At 38.2% G+C, this 19,624-nt stretch overlaps 2 protein-coding genes across 10 annotated transcripts; one reads left to right on the top strand and one right to left on the bottom strand.

Annotated features, from left to right (window-relative positions):
• Nucleotides 1–857: 857 nt before the first annotated feature.
• Nucleotides 858–3,671, bottom strand: LOC103971806 (cytochrome b-c1 complex subunit 6-1, mitochondrial). 8 transcript variants are annotated; one of them, XM_065133306.1, is made up of 6 exons: nt 3,499–3,638; nt 3,331–3,373; nt 3,040–3,074; nt 2,601–2,685; nt 1,178–1,267; nt 858–1,092 (listed from the first exon to the last, which is right to left on the bottom strand). In XM_065133306.1, coding segments are annotated over exons 3-6 (210 nt in total). In that variant the 5' UTR covers nt 3,042–3,074; nt 3,331–3,373; nt 3,499–3,638; the 3' UTR covers nt 858–1,059. The 8 variants fall into 8 exon arrangements, with proteins under 8 accessions (XP_064989378.1, XP_009384209.1, XP_018675877.1 ...); XM_009385934.3 differs by having other exon boundaries at nt 3,262–3,373; nt 3,499–3,631; XM_018820332.2 differs by lacking the exon at nt 3,331–3,373 and having other exon boundaries at nt 3,567–3,671.
• An 825-nt stretch (nt 3,672–4,496) lies between these two features.
• LOC135626644 (histone-lysine N-methyltransferase ATXR3-like) lies at nt 4,497–19,258 on the top strand. 2 transcript variants are annotated; one of them, XM_065132091.1, is made up of 21 exons: nt 4,497–4,721; nt 4,904–7,177; nt 7,420–7,476; nt 8,238–9,482; nt 9,962–10,338; nt 10,421–10,972; nt 11,079–11,179; nt 11,450–12,296; nt 12,386–12,589; nt 12,690–12,761; nt 14,895–15,005; nt 15,099–15,199; nt 15,599–15,698; nt 15,777–15,872; nt 16,341–16,508; nt 16,598–16,723; nt 16,809–16,862; nt 17,577–17,824; nt 17,907–18,015; nt 18,113–18,415; nt 18,807–19,258. In XM_065132091.1, exons 2-21 carry the CDS (start codon nt 5,041–5,043, stop codon nt 18,969–18,971), a joined length of 7,173 nt encoding a protein of 2,390 aa, XP_064988163.1. In that variant the 5' UTR covers nt 4,497–4,721; nt 4,904–5,040; the 3' UTR covers nt 18,972–19,258. The 2 variants fall into 2 exon arrangements, with proteins under 2 accessions (XP_064988163.1, XP_064988164.1); XM_065132092.1 differs by lacking the exon at nt 4,497–4,721 and having other exon boundaries at nt 6,727–6,881; nt 6,947–7,177.
• Nucleotides 19,259–19,624: the final 366 nt, after the last annotated feature.

Raw genomic sequence — 19,624 nt, 5'->3', positions numbered from 1 at the left:
TTTTTCTAAGGTTCCTACAAATATGTGTGATTGCTAATATATTTTTATTTTATATTTATTTTTAGAATAATCTATAACTTTGTAATAGATCTAAAGCAAGAAACTAATAATTCTAGTAAAAAAATATGGTTATTTTCTAATTAATAGAATATTTATTATTATAAAAATAAAAATTTAAATTTAAAAAAAATATATTTTATAAATTATGAATAATAAAATGATAATTTATTATATTTTATAAATATAGGATATGACAATACTTTCATATTATAGGCAATGGATGAAATGGGTTTACAATTAAATCTGGCAAAATCTTACATCATTCACATTATGCAAAGAGCATGACAGGCATCTAAATATAAATCTTTTGAAGATGCCAACTAATTTAGTTTAAGTAAATTCATAGAAAGCTTCCAAGATTGAATAGCCATATTTTTAGTAAAAAAAAGTTATTGTTTGATCAAATGGTCCTGATATAAAATCTCATCTTCATCATTTCTCGTCTTCATCATTTGTCATTCGTAGATATAAATCTTTTGAAGATGCTGACTGTTTTAGTTTAAATAAATTCATAATAAGCTTCCAAGATTGAATACCCATATTTTTAGTAAAAAAAAATTATTGTGTGATCAAATGTTGCTGATATAAAATATTCGTCTTCATCATTTGCCATTTGTAGAAAATATGACTCCATTCCTTGTGCAGAAGTTCCCATAACAAGCTTCAAAAGTTAAAAGTTCAAAGTTTTCAAAGAAAATAAATCAGCCATAAGGACCAAAAACTCACTGAAGTAAATTTAGCACATAGTGGGAACCAAATGAATGCCAGAGTTGATGTGAAGGATCAGAAAAACCTGATGAGGAAAATTTAATGAAGAACAATTTTTTGTTCTATGAAGTAGTATTGTCAAACAGATCTTAGTGCACAAAATGGCTGATCACAAGAACATTATAGCAGTTACTACCAGGCAATTGTTCTTATTACTTTCTTTTGAAAAATTTCCAGAAAGATTAATCTTTACATTCAATGAAAGTTATTGAAATGTAGATTCTTTTCCGATCACTTCAGTTTGTCGAAAAGCTTAAGTGCAACCTGCGGTCGAAAATAAGTTTCAGTTGATGCTCATCTCTTACTCCTTCCTGGAAGAAATGGATGCACAAAAGAGAAGTGTACTTACACACTCATCGATACACTTCCAGTAATCAAAGTATTGCCCAGTACAATGCTTATGCCCAGTTTCATCTCCTTTGATTCTCTTAACGCATGCCTGCATGAGTTTTAGCATGCATGTTGCAGATGGTCAAATAATTTCTTAAAGACAAAGGTAAAGAACAGAAAAATAATCAATCAGGGCATATGATACTTTTGTGAAAATAACTTTAAGAACTAAGTACGAGTAACAGTAACATGTTCTGTATTTTAACAGTTAATACTTAAATGTACTTATCAAAAACCTACTAACCTATATTTTCTCATTCATGGAAACCAACATGTAGAAGAGAAATACCAACCAGGAAGTGGTCAGTCTTAGAAAAACAAGATCCAAAACCAAGACTATATTTATAAAATGACCATGGAAAAAGAACCGTCATTGTGCCTAGGACCCACAGGCTTTCAGTCACATGAACAGTCCAATGTGTTCAGAGCGTGCCCTTGATAATTGCATCATTGTGCATAAGACGTGAGGGCACTCAGCCACATGGACAGTTAAATGTGGTCATCAGCGCCTAAGCCATTAACCTAGATCATGCGAGGCACATTAGCATGACGTGCTCCTATTCGAATCAGAGACTGAAACCCAACTTTTTAAACAAAGAGCCACCAAGAAGCACCAAACGTCAATTGCAAGAAAACAAACCAAGCGTCAATTGAAAGAAAACAGAGCCTCCAGCATATAAGGATAGCTTTGAGCAATTGTTGCTTCGGATTTATCTCTGGTAAACTAACTAAAACAGAATGCTAAAATGGAAAATGACATAGCTGAGGTTATTTGAACCAACATCAATAACATTTAGTAATGTTAATGTAGCAGGACTAATTAAACACAAAAAGGGGAAACACAGAGAACAGACTGTTCAAAAAAAATTAGTGGACTTGTTGGTATCTTGGTGAAGTACTATGACATTTTTGCAAAGTGAAGTGTTTCTGATAGATCCCATGACAATAAAGAATAAGAAGTAAATAAAGATATCATTTGCTAGTTATTAAAATTTAAAGTTAAAATACGTTCAAATTACACTGAAGGCTCGAGGAAAGATCTTTAAGCATATCAAACAATAGGTATAGGTCAGAATTTATATTTAAAGTAGATCTCACAAAAGGAATTGCAGTCACAGTTCCAAAATTATCGAAATAGGAACCATAATAGACAAGTACAGAAATAAGGGGATATAGAAAATAAACTTTTATCAGATTTACTAGAAGCACTTGATCAAAATAACACAAAAGATCTGGAGTTCATAAAGAGTTCATCAGAACCTCAATTACACAAAAAGTATATTCCAAACTCTCTACCTGGTTCAGTCTCACTAGTTGTGCATAAAAGATGACAAGCTATGAAGCTTCAGGGAAATGAGACATGATAATGCAATCTTAAATACCTGATATGCACGTAAAGGCCGTACACACTTTGGTTTGCAAGTATCCTCAAGATACTGCTTTGGATCAACTGGTTCCTCATCCGCCCTAAAATTGAAGCAAAAAAGTAATTGTAACATCCGATGCTCCACAAAGAAAAAAAAGGTCTTCTTGGTGGAAAATAACTGTAATAAAACAATTAGTTATTAAGTGGAAGAACAAATTGCCAGCACTAGGAGATAGCATATAGCCCTAGATGCATATTGGATTAGAGAACAACATTGCATTTTTTCGCTTTTTAACATGGTATGTTGATTGTAACTTCTGTTAATCACATAAAATGGCATAAACACGGATAGAAAACCTACGGGTGACAAATAAATTGAGTCATACAATCCAAAAAAAAAAAGGAACAAGATAAAGATCATCAACTGAAATTAATCGGCGCAATGTGGCACTCACATTTTAGTTTGTAGAAACTGATGTATCCGGTGTACCTGCATCAAAAAGACACCGACTTCTATTACAGGTTCCCACTTACTATTCCTCTACAATACGGTAGACAATAGCACCCCAAATAGAACATCTTGCTTTCCGATTGCCGTGATAGAACCAACCAACAACAACATAAAAAGTACAGATCAATCTATTCCAGGAAATCTGAGAAAAAAAAAGCTCACAAACCCCCAAATCCAGTTTCCATAACCAGAAACACGGATGTTTCACGAAAGATCAGATCTCTATAGCGCGCACCGAATCAAAAGATGTTCAGAAGGGCCCCCGAGGCTTAGTAGCACTTGAATTCGTTCTCGTTCGAAGATGGAAGAAAGGAAAACCAGATGAGAGAAAACAATACCCTAAAAACTAGTCAACAGATTTCCACAAGGAACGGTGAAAGAAGGCAATTATTATTAGATCTACCAAAGCAGCCGCCAAAGATGCAGAAGAAGATGAACTGCCGCAGCAACCAAGTACGAAATCAAGCGGACCTCGATCGAGAAAGAGGAGGCGATGGATTGGGGGGCGGGGCGGGAGGAGACGCCCTTATATATTGGGCCCAATCCGAAGGACACGTTTCTTCTTTTCCCCTGTATGATTGGGAGAACGTATATACAATCAGTAATAATAAAAATATTGTGAAAACTTAAAGATTACAAAGTATGTTGATAAAATATTATTTGTTTATTTATTATATAATCTTAATATTTAGGCTTCAATGAAAAGACAATTATCTATTCGTTCGTTACTCGTCCATTTTCTTTTCGTGATCTTAAATATTATTATTATTATTATTATTTTTCCAGACAAATATATTTCTCGAGACAATCATTTCCTCAGAAGATATCATCATTGTAGTCTGCAGAATCGAAATATTTTCTACAGTGCCAGAGAAGTTCTCATGCAAAAGAGACTACAAAGTGAGATAGCAAAGGAAGAGACCTCATGACATTTATGGGCGACTCACTCAATGTTGGAATCTATTCAGTCTCTCACTGTGAACAAGAACAGGCTCACGGAGACACGGAAACGTACCCCAAAATAAAAGCACCCACAGACGAACTCATCTGAGAACAGTGTGGGCCCCGCTGGCATCCGGTGAAACCTGTCCTCTCGTGTCCGGGTTCGTTTCGCGGGTCGGCGTTTGTCCTTTGAACCCCTCGACCGCTTGAATAGATTTGCCGAACCAACAAACGTAACCGGAGAGTGAACCTGTTAGTATGTATCGTGGGCCCCGGTCTCACTGGGTGATCTCGTCCTCTCGTTTCTGGGCTTCGTTTGTGGGTCGGTTCTCGTGTTTCCAAAACCCCTTGACCGCTGACTTGTCGGGTGTCACCGGGAGGTATGCTTACCGCATACCCCGTATCAGGCTTGTATGGCCATTAAAATGACCGCGAGCACGAAAAGATGCGAGATTATTTGTACAATATATTACTCTGTCTTCTCCCCCGTCGCGAGCGAGGAAGCGAGGGAGCGAGCGCGGCCGAGGGAATATAACAGCGAGGTCGTCGGGCGGGGCGAGAGAGCGCGAAAGGAGCACCGGAGAGGGAGATACCGAGCGAGGAGGCTTCCGTTCGACTCTTCCCTGCAGCAACCCCGCCGTAGATCTCCGGATCGACGGCTCCAATTCGTCGATCTCCTGCACGGTGAGCTTCCCCTCCCCACCCTCCACCCTTCTTCGCTTTCTCCTTTTCTCCGCTAGAATTCTAGGGTTTCCGGCGCGGAATTTTGGATTCCCGTGCTTTCTTGCCGGAATTCTTGCATTGCGTTCATTCTTGGTTCTTGATTCGTCTGGGTGATGAAAAGATTTAATCTTGCCGTTTGTTAGGGTTTCGGTTGGAGCCGGCGGTCGGAGGCGCTGCGGATGCGAAGAAGAGCATCGACAGCCCCGAAGCAGTCGAAAGTTAGGGTTTTGGCGGCACGGGTCAGGCTCTGGACCCGCCCTAGGGTTCCGGGTGGAGTTCCATGGAAGAGGGAGGGGTCGCGTGCGCACCCTCGCAGCATATCATGGAGAGGTTCCCGATTCCGGAGTCACTCTGTGGCGGCAAAGGCGTGCTTACTTCGAGCCCCTTTATGGCAGAGAAGAAGGCGAGGAATGGCGAGATGGGGGAGGAGGTCGAGAGGAAAGGCGAGTCTGGTGTTGTAAAAGGTCTGAAATTGGATAGGAGGGTGAAGGAGGGAGAGTTGGAGATTGGGAAACTTGGGCTGGAGAGGCATAGGAAAGAGGAGATGGAGGAAGGAGAGTTGCAAAAAGGGGAATTGGAGAAAGGGGAGCTTCAGAATGGAGAAATTGAGAAGGGGGAGTTCGTTCCTAAGAAATGGAGGAAAAGTGAACTTGAGGTGGGAGAAAGACGGAGGAGAGATGAGTTGGAAAAGGGAGAAGTCATTTCAGATAGGCGGAATAAAGGGGAGCTGGAAAGGAGGGATTTTGTGCCTGGTAAATGGAACTCATCAAGAGAATTGGAAAAGTCTCTCTATCAGTCATCCAGAGGAAGGAAGGTGGATTTGGAGAAGGGTGAATTTGTTCCAGAGAGATCAAGGAAAAGTGATCTAGAGCGCACCCCGGAGGACAGTCACCGGAGAAAAGATGGACGCCCAAGTGATACTGACTTCAGGAAGAGGTCATCTTCATCAAGATCTGATGGCAGCATGCATGAGAGGGATTCTAAGAAATTCTCACGACCTTCTGAAGTTGAACCTGGTGAGGTTAAGCACGATGTTAGCAATGGAAAGAGCCGTGATATGGGGGGAAATATGGGAAAGTGGCCCAAATGGCAAGCTGTAGAGTCTGAGATCAGTAACCACAAGCACCATTTTGATTCATCTGATCAATCAGGTTCAAAGACACATTGGAAGCCTGAAGAGATTAATTATTCCACTAATTCACGAAGAAATGAGACCACTTCAGTCTCGAAGGTTTCATCCATCAACAAGCACTCATCTTCTAGGTTCAATGACTCATCCTTGGCTTCCCGAGGTTCCCATGGCCGCAGCCCAGGATGTTCTGAACGGTCACCAAAGGAGCGCACCCACCACCGGGATCACAGGGAACGTAGTCCTCGTCACTTGGACCGGTCTCCACATGAAAAGAGCCCAGATTGTTCTGAACGATCACTAAAGGAGCGGGCCCACCACCGTGATCACAAAGAGCGAAGTCTTCGTCGCCTGGACCGATCCCCACATGAGAAGAGTCGCCACTCAGATCACAGGGATCACACTCCAAGCCATTCTAATAGGTCTCCACGACAACGAGCTCGTCACCATGATTACCATGACCGGACTCTGGCATATTCAGAGAGGTCACCACATGATATCCGTCATGCTGCAGAACACCGTGAGTCAAGCAAGAAAAATCGAAGCAGTGAAAAGCAGCAGTCCAGCAGACATGATGATAGATTGGGACGAAAGGAGTACAGTGATAAAGATATTCTTAAGAATAAGTCAAATAAGAGCAGCTCTGACAGATGTGCCGCTGATAATAAGGAAAAACTGTTGCAGAATTCAAATAGGCAGTCTAGCGAGACTCCCCTTCCTCCTCCACCACCACTGCCTCCTCCACCTGCACTTCCACCACCTCCTCCCCCTGCAGGGGTTCTTGAAGATCCATCCTCAATGGAGGAGGATATGGATATATCTGACACACCACCCCGTGATCCTGTATCATCCAATATTGATGCTGGAAAGTGGTTTTATCTTGATCACTTTGGTATGGAACAAGGACCCTCAAAACTAGTTGATCTCAAACATCTAGTGGATGAAGGGGTCCTTCATTCTGATCATTTGATAAAACATGCTGACAGTGACAGGTGGGTAACTGTTGAAAATGCTGCTTCCCCTTTGGTGCCTTTGAACTTGTCCTCTGTTGTTTCAGATGTTGTCACACAGATGGTAAGCCCTCCAGAAGCCCCAGGGAATTTGTTAGTTGATGCTGGAATTCTTTGTCCAGAAACATCTAGTTCTACATTGCTGCAGCAGGAGCTGCATACAGATTGCTCTCCAGTTCTACCAGAATATCTTGAAAATTATCATATTGATGAGAGAGTTGAGACTTTGTTGGATGGTTACACCATAATAGACGGAAAGGAGCTTGAGATAATTGGAGGTAATTTTATTAACACTGCTATTTTCTAAAACTTTATTTATTAGATGCATCAATAGGGCTGTTCTGGGGAAAGATTTGCGTTCAGATCCTACATCTTCAGCGAGGCATAAGAATAACCAGTACCATATTGGTGTCAAGCTTGGCCAGTATCTGGTCTATTTGCATAGTGACATGCTCCAAAGGTTTTATGCCAATAACTGTTTTAATTAATTTTCTTTTGGTGGAAATGTACACCTTTGCAGAAGCACTGAATGCAACATTTGAACATGCAGATTGGGAAAAATGGGGTCAATTGGAAGGTACAATGTATTCCTCCCTCTCATTCTTTCAAAAAGAAAATTTGCACATGAGCCTCTCTCTCTCTCTCTCTCTCTCTCTTTCTCTAGGGTTTCACCTTAAGCTGTTTGCCCTTAATATTTCATCTATTTTATGATCGTGTCCTGTACTTGTGGAAATGCCACATTTTTATTTAATTATGTACAAAAAGTCATATTTTACTTTAGTGGATATGCTTCAATTTGGCATGCATGGAGAATGATGGAATAGGAATTTGGAAAAATAGCTGGTGATCATTCAGCCTCGTATATTTCCTTTCTGATTTCCAGTTTTCTTTCTTGACTTGTTTCCAGCTTCTTTCTTTTTTTCCTAATTCTGATCGAGATTCTTCATTTTTCCACATTAGAAAATCAAAGTGTGAATTATGGGAAAAATAGCTTGCAACTAGTCAGCCTCTTCTCTTCCTCTTATTTACTATTTCTTCATTGGCTAGTTTAGATCCTCTATTCTGACATCTGCAATGGTTTGCAAAAATTAAAATCAGTACATAGACTGCAGAAATGGTTAGATTCAGGAAAGCAGATTTTGGAAGAAGACTGAATGTAAAATCATTTTAAGGTTATCCCTCATGGCTAGAACCTACAAAAATGTGTGTTGGCTGTTGTCGCATGTTTTCTTATTACTTTGTTCTTTTGTGAAAAATTGATAAAAAAAAGTTGCTAGATTATGAAAAACATGCATCTGCTTTCCATTCTGATATTCTCAATACACATGTGGCTTTCAGGTTTCTCAAGGTTCAAATCTCAGACACCATTCATACATCCGAGAGATGAGCGTGTTGGAAGAGATTTTGAAGGCTTATCAAAAGGAAGCAGTGAAATCAGGCCAGTTGCGTTTTCTGAGAAGGATCATACTGTTCCTACCGGTGGTTCTAGCGATTGGTTTGCTGGCAGGTGGTCTTGCAAAGGTGGTGACTGGAAGAGAAATGATGAGGTAGGTCAAGATAGATCCTACAGACGGAAACTTGTTATCAATGAAGGCTATCCTCTTTGTCAGATGTCAAAATCTGAGTCCAAGGATCCCCGTTGGCACAGAAAGGATGAGCTTTACCATTCTTCCCGTGACAAAAGGCTTGATATGCCTTTTTGGGCTTTCTCGTCAATAGATGATAATAATGAGAGCAGCAGTGATCCAAGCAAAAGTACAGTTACTAGCAGATCAGGCCAAACCAAGCCGTTGCTTCTTAAGGGCGTAAAAGGTGCAATTCTTCCAGTTGTTCGCATAAATGCTTGTGTTGTGAAAGATCAGGGTTCTCCAGAACATCGTATGAGAGTCAGAAGCAGTGAGCGACATCCTTCAAGATCTTCACGATCACACTCTTCTAGCGACAGGATTTTGCTGCATGAAGGTCCCTCTAGATCAAAGAAGCTTGATGAACACAACTCACAGAATTTGCAGCGATGCCAGACTGACCTCAATGTCCCAAAGGATCATATTTGCTCTATTGATGAGTTATCAGTAAATTTGGGTGACTGGTTTTATTTAGATGGTGCTGGTTATGAACATGGACCTTTGTCATATTTGGAATTGCAAGAGTTAGTTGGTAAAGGTGCTATCCTAGAGCAAAGCTGTGTCTTCCGCAAGAATGATAATACCTGGCTTCCCATTACCAAGAAATTCAAGTCTTCTGAAGCTGACAATACTGAAGAAGAAGCAAGGACATCCACTGCAAGTTCCTTGTCTTCCTTTGTGCAGTCACCATGTAACAATATAAATAATGCTTCTCATTCATTACATATCTCATACCCTCAATTTATTGGCTATACACGTGGAAAGCTGCATGAACTTGTTATGAAATCATACAAGAACCGGGAGTTTGCTGCTGCTATTAATGAGGTGTTGGATCCATGGATTAGTGCAAAGCAACCTAAGAAGGAAATGGATAAACATTTTCCATTTAACTCGTCTATCACAAAAAGCTCTGCTGTTTTAGCTCATAATTTGTCAGGGAACAATATCTGGAAACCAGGTTTGTTCATGTGTTGGACTATGTATTCTTTATTCTGTTCCACTACGTATTCTTTATAATCCAGGAATTTTCTTGGAAATCTTCCATACACGATTGTGCACCTGAGTCTGTATTATGGACTGATCAGTAATTTAGTGAATTGGGTCCCCTTCTATTTTGGCTTTTTCAGTTGCTATGTATTTACACATATTAGGATCAATATGTTTGAAAAAAGAACATATGTGTATATCCATTTATACACAATTATACATAGACATACATTAAGGATGGTGGTTTATTCAGTTTAATAAGTTTTATGTACTCCTGGCAAATTATTCAGTTTGTTATATGAATGGTTGGCCAGTTTTCTAAAGCAGCAGATAATGGCCTTTGATATATGAATATTAGAACACAACTAGTGGTTTTGGTTGTAACATTTTCTTTTAATGTGATATCTGTTTTTATGATCTGTGATGCTGAAATTTTTTGCCTTTATGCAGAAGATGGGATATATCGTGATGGAAAAAGAGCACGATTTTTCTCTGGTGAAAGTGATGGGGACTCTGATTTGGAAGAGGCTTTGTTGCCCTTTGAGAAGAATGACTACTCGTTCGAGGACTTATGTGGTGAGGTCAATATCTTTGAAGACAATGTTCCAACTTCCCAGACAGAGAATGAAAGTTGGGGTCTACTGAGTGGTCGTATTCTAGCAAGGGTCTTTCATTTTCTAAAATGCGATATGAAATCACTTCTCTCTTCTGCTGCTACTTGTAAACACTGGAATTCAGTAGTAAACTTCTACAAAATTATATGCAGACATGTTGATTTATCCTCAGCTGGATCAAAATGTACTGATGCTGTATTTCAGAGTATTATGGTAGGTTAATCTCGAGTTGTCTTTTGCAAGTTCCTTGTATCTTGTTTACTTGGTATAAGACTAACTTCAGTTGATTTTGCAGGGTTGTTATGACGAGAAAAATCTTACATCTCTTGTTTTAACGGGATGCTATAATGTTAGTGCCAGTGCTCTTGAGGAAGTTCTCCGGCTATTTCCATGCATATCTTATATTGACATCAGAGGGTGCAATCAGTTTAAGGAAATACAAGCAAAGCATCCAAATATTAGCTGGATAAAGAGATCAGGTCTGTGCAAAACTAAAAATCATGAGGAATCCTATTCAAAAATAAGGAGCCTTAAGCAGATAACAGGAACCTATAGATCCTTAGGCAGTCATCTGGAAGAATCTGATGATCTAGAGAACTATTGTAATGGTGAGTTTAACTGTCTTGATAGAAAGAACTTGTCTTGCCTCAAATTCACACCGGGCGTCTATAAACGACCCAAGTTAGTGGACGCTAGAAGGTCCTCAGAACTTTTATCAAGGGATGCACAGATGAGGCGCTGGTTACACAGGAAGACTGAGATTAGTTATAAGAAGATGGAGGAGTTTATTGCCAATACTTTGAAGGACATCATGAGGGGAAGCAAGTCCGAATTTTTTATGCCCAAAGTACTACCTAGTACCTACATTATTGTCTTTCGTCATAGTTTTCTGATATTTTCCAGAATGAAAATGATTTGTTTATCTTCTCATTACTATATGATATATGTGACAGATTGCAAAAATTGAAGATAGGATGAGAAGTGGTTATTATGTTCGACATGGCTTGAACTCTATTAAGGATGACATCAGTCGAATGTGTCGGGATGCATTCAAGTAAGATTTATTCTCTTTGTTTGTGACTGATTTTGAAGTGAGACATCTTATTTGTTAATGTACTTGTATGAAGGATGAAATTTTTTTGTTTGACTTTTAATTATGTTGAAGTTGGTATTTCTTCCATTTCATATTGTACCATTCCTAGAAGTTGCTTCTGGAGATTCTCATCTGCGTCAATCCTGCTGCTAACTGAACATTGTTTCCTTCTAGAGTTTTCCTTATAATTTATGCATTGAATATGCTACTAAAAAGCTCATATATTCACAGATCAAAAAGCCAGGGCGATGCCGTAGATACAAAGAAGATTATCATGTCTTTCATTCAACTGGTTAAGAGGTTGGAGAACCCAAGGTTGATCGGTGAAAGAGATGAAGTGATGAAGGCAGTGAAAGACAGTTCTGATACAGGATTATGTTCAGAGTCTAAATATAAAAAGAAACAAAACAAAGTTTCAAGTGAAAAGAAGGGCATAAATAGGAGTATAAACACATCTTATGCCAATGGAGGGACAGATTATAGATCCTATGCATTTGACCGTGAAATTAAAAGGAGTCTTTCTAAATTAAAGAAGAAAGAGATGGATTCTGAAAGTGAAACGTCTGAAGATGATTTCTCTGAAGAAGATGGAGGTGAAGGTGAGAGTACTGCTTCTGATACAGAAAGTGACTTAGAAGTTCAATCAGGAAGTGGAACATGGGACTTAAAAGGGGATGAGTCATCCAAAATGGATGAGTCCTTTGAGTCAGTCGTGACAGATGACCGCGAATGGGGTGCTCGCATGACAAAAGTGAGCCTTGTTCCGCCTGTTACTAGAAAGTATGAGGTTATTGACAAATATCTTATTGTAGCGGATGAGGAGGAAGTACAAAAGAAGATGCGAATTGCTTTACCTGATGATTATTCTGAAAAACTATTAGCACAAAAAAGTGGTATTGAAGAATCAGATATGGAAATTCCTGAGGTCAAGGAATACAAACCTAGGAAGATGCTTGGCGTTGAAGTCATAGAACAAGAAGTGTATGGCATAGATCCTTATACGCATAACCTCCTCCTTGATTCTATGCCAGATGAACCAGACTGGCCTCTTGCAGATCGACACAAATTCATTGAGGAGGTATTATGAAGAAATGTACCTTTGTTTGTCTTATTTTACCTTTTTGTGCTTCTTTGTTGCACTTGAATTTTACCTGAGTTTTTTAACAGTCGCTTCTCCGCACATTGAATAAGCAAGTCAGACAGTTCACTGGTTCTGGTAACACCCCAATGGTTTATCCTTTGCAACCTGTTGTTGAAGATATGCAGAAGAATGCGGAGGAAGGAGGTGACAAACGAGCAGTAAAGATATGCCAGGCTATTCTAAAGGCCATACGAAATCGTCATGATGATAATTATGTTGCATATAGAAAGGTTTACTTTTTTAAATGACTTGTGGAAATTACTTATGTTTTATATACAATTCTGTTTGTTTACCCTTAATTTCTTTAACTCCTTTTACATGTTGCATTAGGGACTCGGAGTTGTTTGCAACAAGCGTGAAGGCTTTGAACAAGATGACTTTGTTGTCGAGTTCCTGGGAGAGGTAATATAATATAATATAATTTTTTATCATTTTATTCAAACACAGTTGTGGAATGTTGTCAATATTATAATTGTGCTACTCTTTTTACAAATCAGTTAAACCAAATGATGATATACTGGGTAGCTTCATCTCAGTACTTGCTCTAAAGTGCTGATGATTATCAAGAAATGTTTTGATTAATGAACAAAAGTTAAGTTGTCTTAACCTAAAGAACCTATTGGTACTAAATCTCACATGGACCTTAGCCATTAGACTTCATATTATGATGTGAAAAAGTAAATGATCACCATAAATTTATGCTGTTTCACAAATTGTAATTTAGCTTTATTTGCCTGATTCTCATTTGTCAGCATCATGCATCCATTCTGACACATTATTGTCTGTATTTCTATCATCCTACTGTAGCATCCACTATCGTGTCTTATACTGTTTGGTGCTACATCATTTTGCCCAATTGATCATTGAGGTGATATATATTTTACCTATTTGGCTGTATCAGTACAAGAACATTTAAGAACAGTGACCTTTATTTTTTAATTTATTTTTGAGACCAATCTGTTGCTTAACATCATTGACTATTTTTCTCTTGATATCCTGAACTCACTTTCCTTGTGTGCACATGTTTGTTGTGATTACTGGTTTTAAGCTCGACACAAATTTTTCAGTCACTGAATCTCTGTCTGAACTATTCAGGATTTGTTTACAGTTTACTATCTATTGGTAACTTTTGTGCAGGGAAATTATTCAGGTGTATTACTTCTTGGATTATTTGATTTTTTTGTACTAGTTAATGAAACATTTTATTTAATACTTGATTTCATTTTTTGTTATCTGCTCCTCTTAGGCTCTTATCATGTTTGCCATGGCCAATTGTTGTTTTCATGGTTCTTCCTTCCCTTGGGCCTTTAAATTCTCCAAATGTTAATGATATTTCATTTGGTGGTTAAAGCCAACCCTCTCTGACAAAAAAGAAAAAATGAGAAAAAACACGGGAAATGAAAAAGAGACAGAAAAAGAAAAACATTCAAGAAAAATTGAAAGAACTTTAAAGCTATAGAGAAAAATAAGTTAACTGAAGGAAAGAGGACAGGTGAAGTATTTATTCAGAAACATGAGAATTTAATGATTTAGTCAAAGAATATGTGACGAGGATTTGAAAAGAGACATTCACGATCTTGTTACAACTTTTTGTTTGTTATTCTTAAACCAGCTCAATGATTGATGTTGCCTCTTGATTCTTTTTTTTTTTTTTTTGAAAAAACGAAAAGCAAGCTTGGTCTTGCTGTACTGTCTCACCTGACTTTGGGTTGGATAGGCAGATGGGATTCATGTGGGACTTGCAATTGATGCCTATGACTGCTTCATAGGTAAAGTAAGGTTAGTGATGTTGTGGGTAGGTATTTAGAATCTATTCTTCTAGCCTGATGCATAACACAATAGAAATTTGTTTGGATAATTTACTCCAAAGGTTACCTAAAATATTATTATGAGATGAATTACATCTTCACTTACTCTCATGTTTTATATTTTTTTCCCGCTTCATAACATCTGAAATTATGCTTGAATCTTATCTTCTTCTAGATGTTTGAGGTGGGACATGGATTCTTTCGAGAAAAATAGTTGCCTTGGTTAGGTTCTGGTACAACAAGGACCTGCTGTATGTCTTATTGGTGCTATCTACATAGGTTTTTTCCCACGGTTGATCTCTGTTTAAGGCAATATTATTGGTAAATCAAGATAGGTCGAATGTTAGGTCCATATATGCAGCATGTTCGTATTATCAAAATGATTTTTTTTGTTGCTTGAGGTCCCTCAGGATTCTGTCCTTTCACTGGCAATATAATTGTAGTCACCTTGTGTGTCAATTTAATTAAGGACTTAAAATAATTGTATTATATGCAGGACAAAAGTTGTGTGAATCTGCATATTCATTATGTGTACATTTTTTTTGATATAACTCTAGTTATTCTTCTCCAGATCCTTTTATCTACCATCCATTTTTATGAATCCATTTAAACTATTATATCTTGTTACGCTTGTTGGCATCTTCATCTTGATTAAGGTGTTCTGGGCGAAATTTGTACTTCGGTGTTGCTATACAAGCTTGATTTGTATCATTTTCTTCATATTCAGGTCTATCCAGCTTGGAAATGGTTTGAGAAGCAAGATGGTATTAGGTCCTTACAGAAAAACAGCCAAGATCCAGCCCCTGAATTTTACAACATTTATTTGGAGAGGCCAAAGGTGATTTCTTTGGTTAACTCCTGTTTTACAATTCATTCATGCTGAGCTTGCATCATTCATGTATCTGACTTCCCTGGCTATTAAATATAATAGGGTGATCGCGACGGGTATGATTTGGTTGTCGTTGATGCTATGCACAAAGCAAACTATGCAAGCAGAATCTGTCACTCCTGTAGACCTAATTGTGAAGCAAAGTAAGCTCTGTTTATACCTCTCCCAGTTGACTTATGTCTTGAAGCAACGCAATTAATTGTCAAAATAAGTAGTGGGCCATTTAACATATTCAAGATTCATATGGATATATTATGTGGGCAGGTTGGAAATGTCAGATGAGGTAGCTTTCCTCAATATTTTCTTATATTTATTTGAGTGTTCAATATTTTCTTATATTTATTTGAGTGTTATCTTGTATTTTATTAAAGGAGGTTAAGGTTTTTATCACAAGCTTTTCGGTGTCCTTAGTTCAAGAAAGAACCCAAATTAGCTGAATTTGATGTGTAACATGTGAAAGTGATAACAATTATTCATTTTTATCTTGTACTATAATTGATACCTCTGATTTCTAATAAAACCTTTAAATTACTTTGGCACAGAGTGACAGCTGTGGATGGTCAATACCAGATAGGAATATATTCTCTACGACCAATTGGTTACGGTGAAGAAATCACCTTTGATTACAACTCTGTGACAGAGGTGTGCATCATGTTTGAGAAATTTTTGTTCCATTCAAATAGATATCTTATCATTGTCTCACATCATCTTATGGTGCAGAGTAAGGAAGAATATGAAGCATCAGTTTGTTTATGTGGTAGTCAAGTTTGCAGAGGCAGTTACCTGAATCTGGCTGGAGAAGAAGCATTTGAGAAGGTATATATGGTAGAGAAATGTGTGCCCTGTTATTGAGCATATCTGAAATTTCGTCCTCTCTTCCAGTTGACAGACATGTCATCTCTTTCTATTTATGGGCATAAAGTTAAGGGAGAAGTATGCAATTTGATAAGGTACTGAATGTATAAAAAAAAAATCAAGAGTAGACAAGTAGTGATATGTATGTTTTAACCAACCAAAACATACATTTACTCCCTTAACTTCCCTAGACTTCGTGCTCATAAGATAGAAGGTCATCCAGTCATTTAGTTGTGGAGGGGGTTTGGAGAGTAAATTGCTTCTACATGTGTTTATTGACTAAAATTGGTTGCTCCATGTGTACAATTATGATACATATAAATGGTTTTGATGAATTTATTTGGTTAAATTGCTTTGTGGCTTAGTACTGACTTATAACTCTACCATACAGAAAGTAATTACTTTTCACTGGCTTGCTACCTTTGTCAGGTGTTGAAGGATTGCCATGGGGTGCTAGACCGTCATAAATTGATGCTGGAGGCTTGTGAAGCCAATATTGTATCACAAGATGATTATTTTGAGCTGGGTCGGGCTGGTCTGGGCACTTGTTTACTAGCTGGTTTGCCTGATTGGCTAGTTGCTTACTCAGCTCATCTGGTAGTTGCTTGTTGCTGCATGTTTCTCATATTTCTTTTCGTGATTTCTGATTGTCTTTAATCTAAGGATCATTTTTTTAATCAATGAAGGTGAGATTCATAAATTTCGAGAGAACAAAACTACCTAATGAAATTCTAAGGCATAACTTGGAGGAGAAGAGAAAATTCTTTTCAGACATATGTCTTGAGGTTGAGAAGAGTGATGCAGAGGTTCAGGTACATGCTGAGATCCACATTTCATGATCTTATTTATTTCTGTCTTGGTTGCTCTAAATACTAATTCGTTTCTTAAATGGGCCAGGCTGAGGGTGTCTATAATGCAAGGCTTCAGAACATTGCACTTACTCTTGATAAGGTGAAAATTTTTTTACGGAACATGGATTTCCATCTTCCTTCCATCATTTATATTATTTATGCATTTCTCAAAGGAGTACACTTGGGCCTGTCTTTTTTCTCTTCTTTTTTTTCTATTATGGTTGCTCTCATTGCATTAGCTTAACCATGACTAAAAAAGTATATCGCTATCACAACCAACCTTTTGGGCTTGTTACACACACTTGTTTAACTGAATTTGGTTTTACCAGGAACTTGGCACCAGGCTTAGGCATCAGGTTGAGACCTGGTATTAAGATTCTTATAATTTTTTTTGATGGACTTTTCTGGAACTTTATATTGATGGAAGAATACATGAATGGATTATTATAGTGCTGGTTGATGAGGTCTATCTCTATTTTATGTCATCTGACAAGTTAATTTCACTGTAAGCATGGAGAATCCATGTTAAACAAAAATCAACAGTTATAGACAAACCACATATAGTCTCTGGATTTTTTTTATTTTAATGTACATATATTGGATGCATTTTTGTTCAAAGCTTTATAATGTCCTACTTTAGTCTATATATGCACTTGATTCATAACATCAAGGAATTTCCTCCCATTGCAATTAAGTACTCATAGCAGCCATCTAGCTGAAGGCATTATATATGATTCACCTTTGCAATGTCTTTATCTTTATGTCTTAAATGATAACTGTAAAATACTTTTGCTCTAATTTGACTATGCCGCAGGTAAGGTATGTAATGAGGTCTGTGTTTGGGGACCCTAAGAAAGCTCCACCTCTGGTAGAGAAGCTTAACGCAGAAGGCCTAATTTCAATCCTTTGGAGAGGGGAGGGTTCCCTTGTTGAGGACCTGCTTCATTCCATGGCACCTCATGTTGAAGCAGATTTGCTTAGTGACCTCAAGTCCAAGATTCAGGCCCATGATCCATCTGGTTCTGATGACATCCAGAGCGAACTCCGCAAGTCATTATTGTGGCAAGTCCTAGTGCTGCTTGCAAGTTTTGCTCACGTCTTTTGGTACTTATATGTTCTCAGTATAGTCTTTTTATTTTTCCAGGTTGAGGGATGAGTTGCGAAATCTTCCATGTACCTGCAAATGTCGGCATGATGCTGCTGCTGACTTGATTCACATGTATGCCTACACAAAAGTTTTTTTTAAAGTTCAGGTAAGTTGGTTTCAAAAGGTTGATAGGGGAAAACAAGAATACTAGTGACCAATTTATTGTTTGAGCAACTCTTAACAATTTAAAGCATGTCATGCAGGACTACAAATCTATCAAGTCTCCCCCAGTTTATATCAGCCCTCTCGATTTGGGTCCCAAGTATGCCGACAAGATGGGGTCAGGCTTCCAGGAGTATTGCAAGACTTATGGTGAGAACTATTGCTTAGGCCAGTTGATTTATTGGTATAGCCAGGTGAATGCAGACCCAGATTGTAGATTAGTGAGAGCTCGCAAGGGTTGCTTGTCATTGCCGGACATCTCTTCCTTCTATGCAAAGTCTCATAAGCCATTGCGAGAACATGTCTATGGCTCCAGAACCGTGAGATTTATGCTGTCAAGAATGGTGAGTGTGTTCATCTGTATACTATCTTACCTGTCTTCACCATTACCTATGCCCTCATTTTTGTTGCATGAATTTTATGTAGTCAACAGACTTGGTAGGTTCATGCTTGCATACTTGAATATTAATGAGCTGATTAAATTGAACCATGGCATGTATTATTTTGGTCAAGCCAGTCATTATAATTGGGTATAACACTCGTATATTTTGTAATATGTAGCCATTTTTCAATGAAAAGCAAATGCATTTAGCGTTTTTCTGTGTATAACTGGTATAGATGCCTGTAGATTTAAATAACCATTTCAAAACTAGTTAAATTTTGAACTAAATGCTAAACTAGTTATTTCTATTACATTTGTCCTGACAAGTGAAACATGCTGATGATTGTTAACAGGAAAAGGATCCACAAAGGCCATGGCCTAAAGATCGCATATGGGTGTTCAAGAGCAACCCTAAATTCTTTGGCAGTCCAATGTTGGACGCCGCCCTTAATAAGTGTCCCTTGGACAAGGAGATGATGCATTGGCTCAAGACTAGGCCATCAGTGTTCCAAGGTTGATGGGGAGGCTGAGGCTGGCCACACCATGTTTCTGTTTCTGCAGTGATCATTGACCACATTCTTTTGTTGTCACACAGCGGCAGCCTGTAGTTGTGGGAGTCTGGCTTTTGTTCAAGGCAGCATATCCCCATTTGTACAGTTTCCTTGTTGCAATTTGTATTGATTATTTAGTGATAGAGCATTGATCTAATGTAGTATTTTTGCTAAAGATTCTTTGCTTATTCCTCTGACACATTTGTACAAATCTCAATGATACGGAATGATCAGATGGCATGTTCTTGCTCCAACCGCCCCCGAGTGGCGAAGAGGGAGTTGTACATTGGCAGCTCTATCCTGTTTGATCACTGCCAATTTCACATTTGTCATGGAAATTGCTTGCTTGGTTGGATGTGGTTCAGCATGCTAAATGATTTTGTAAACATTTTAATGGTCTCAGGCAGATTACCAGAACTTGTAATTTCATTTGTTTCATGATTGGGTTGGTTAGTTCAGCGCACACGCATTGTAAGTATGTTGGCTGTAAGAATCCAATCAGATGACACTTTTCCGTTGTCGATATATGCTTGATTATGCAATTGTCTCTGATTTGAAATGTGTCTGATAGCAATTTAGTTCGACTGCCGCTGTCCTATTTTTCATTCATCTGTTATCCT

Source organism: Musa acuminata, chromosome BXJ2-11 (assembly GCF_036884655.1).
Source record: "Musa acuminata AAA Group cultivar baxijiao chromosome BXJ2-11, Cavendish_Baxijiao_AAA, whole genome shotgun sequence".
Lineage (NCBI taxonomy): Eukaryota > Viridiplantae > Streptophyta > Magnoliopsida > Zingiberales > Musaceae > Musa > Musa acuminata.
Note: the sequence above shows the minus strand (reverse complement) of the source record. Positions and strands in the feature narration are given on the sequence as shown.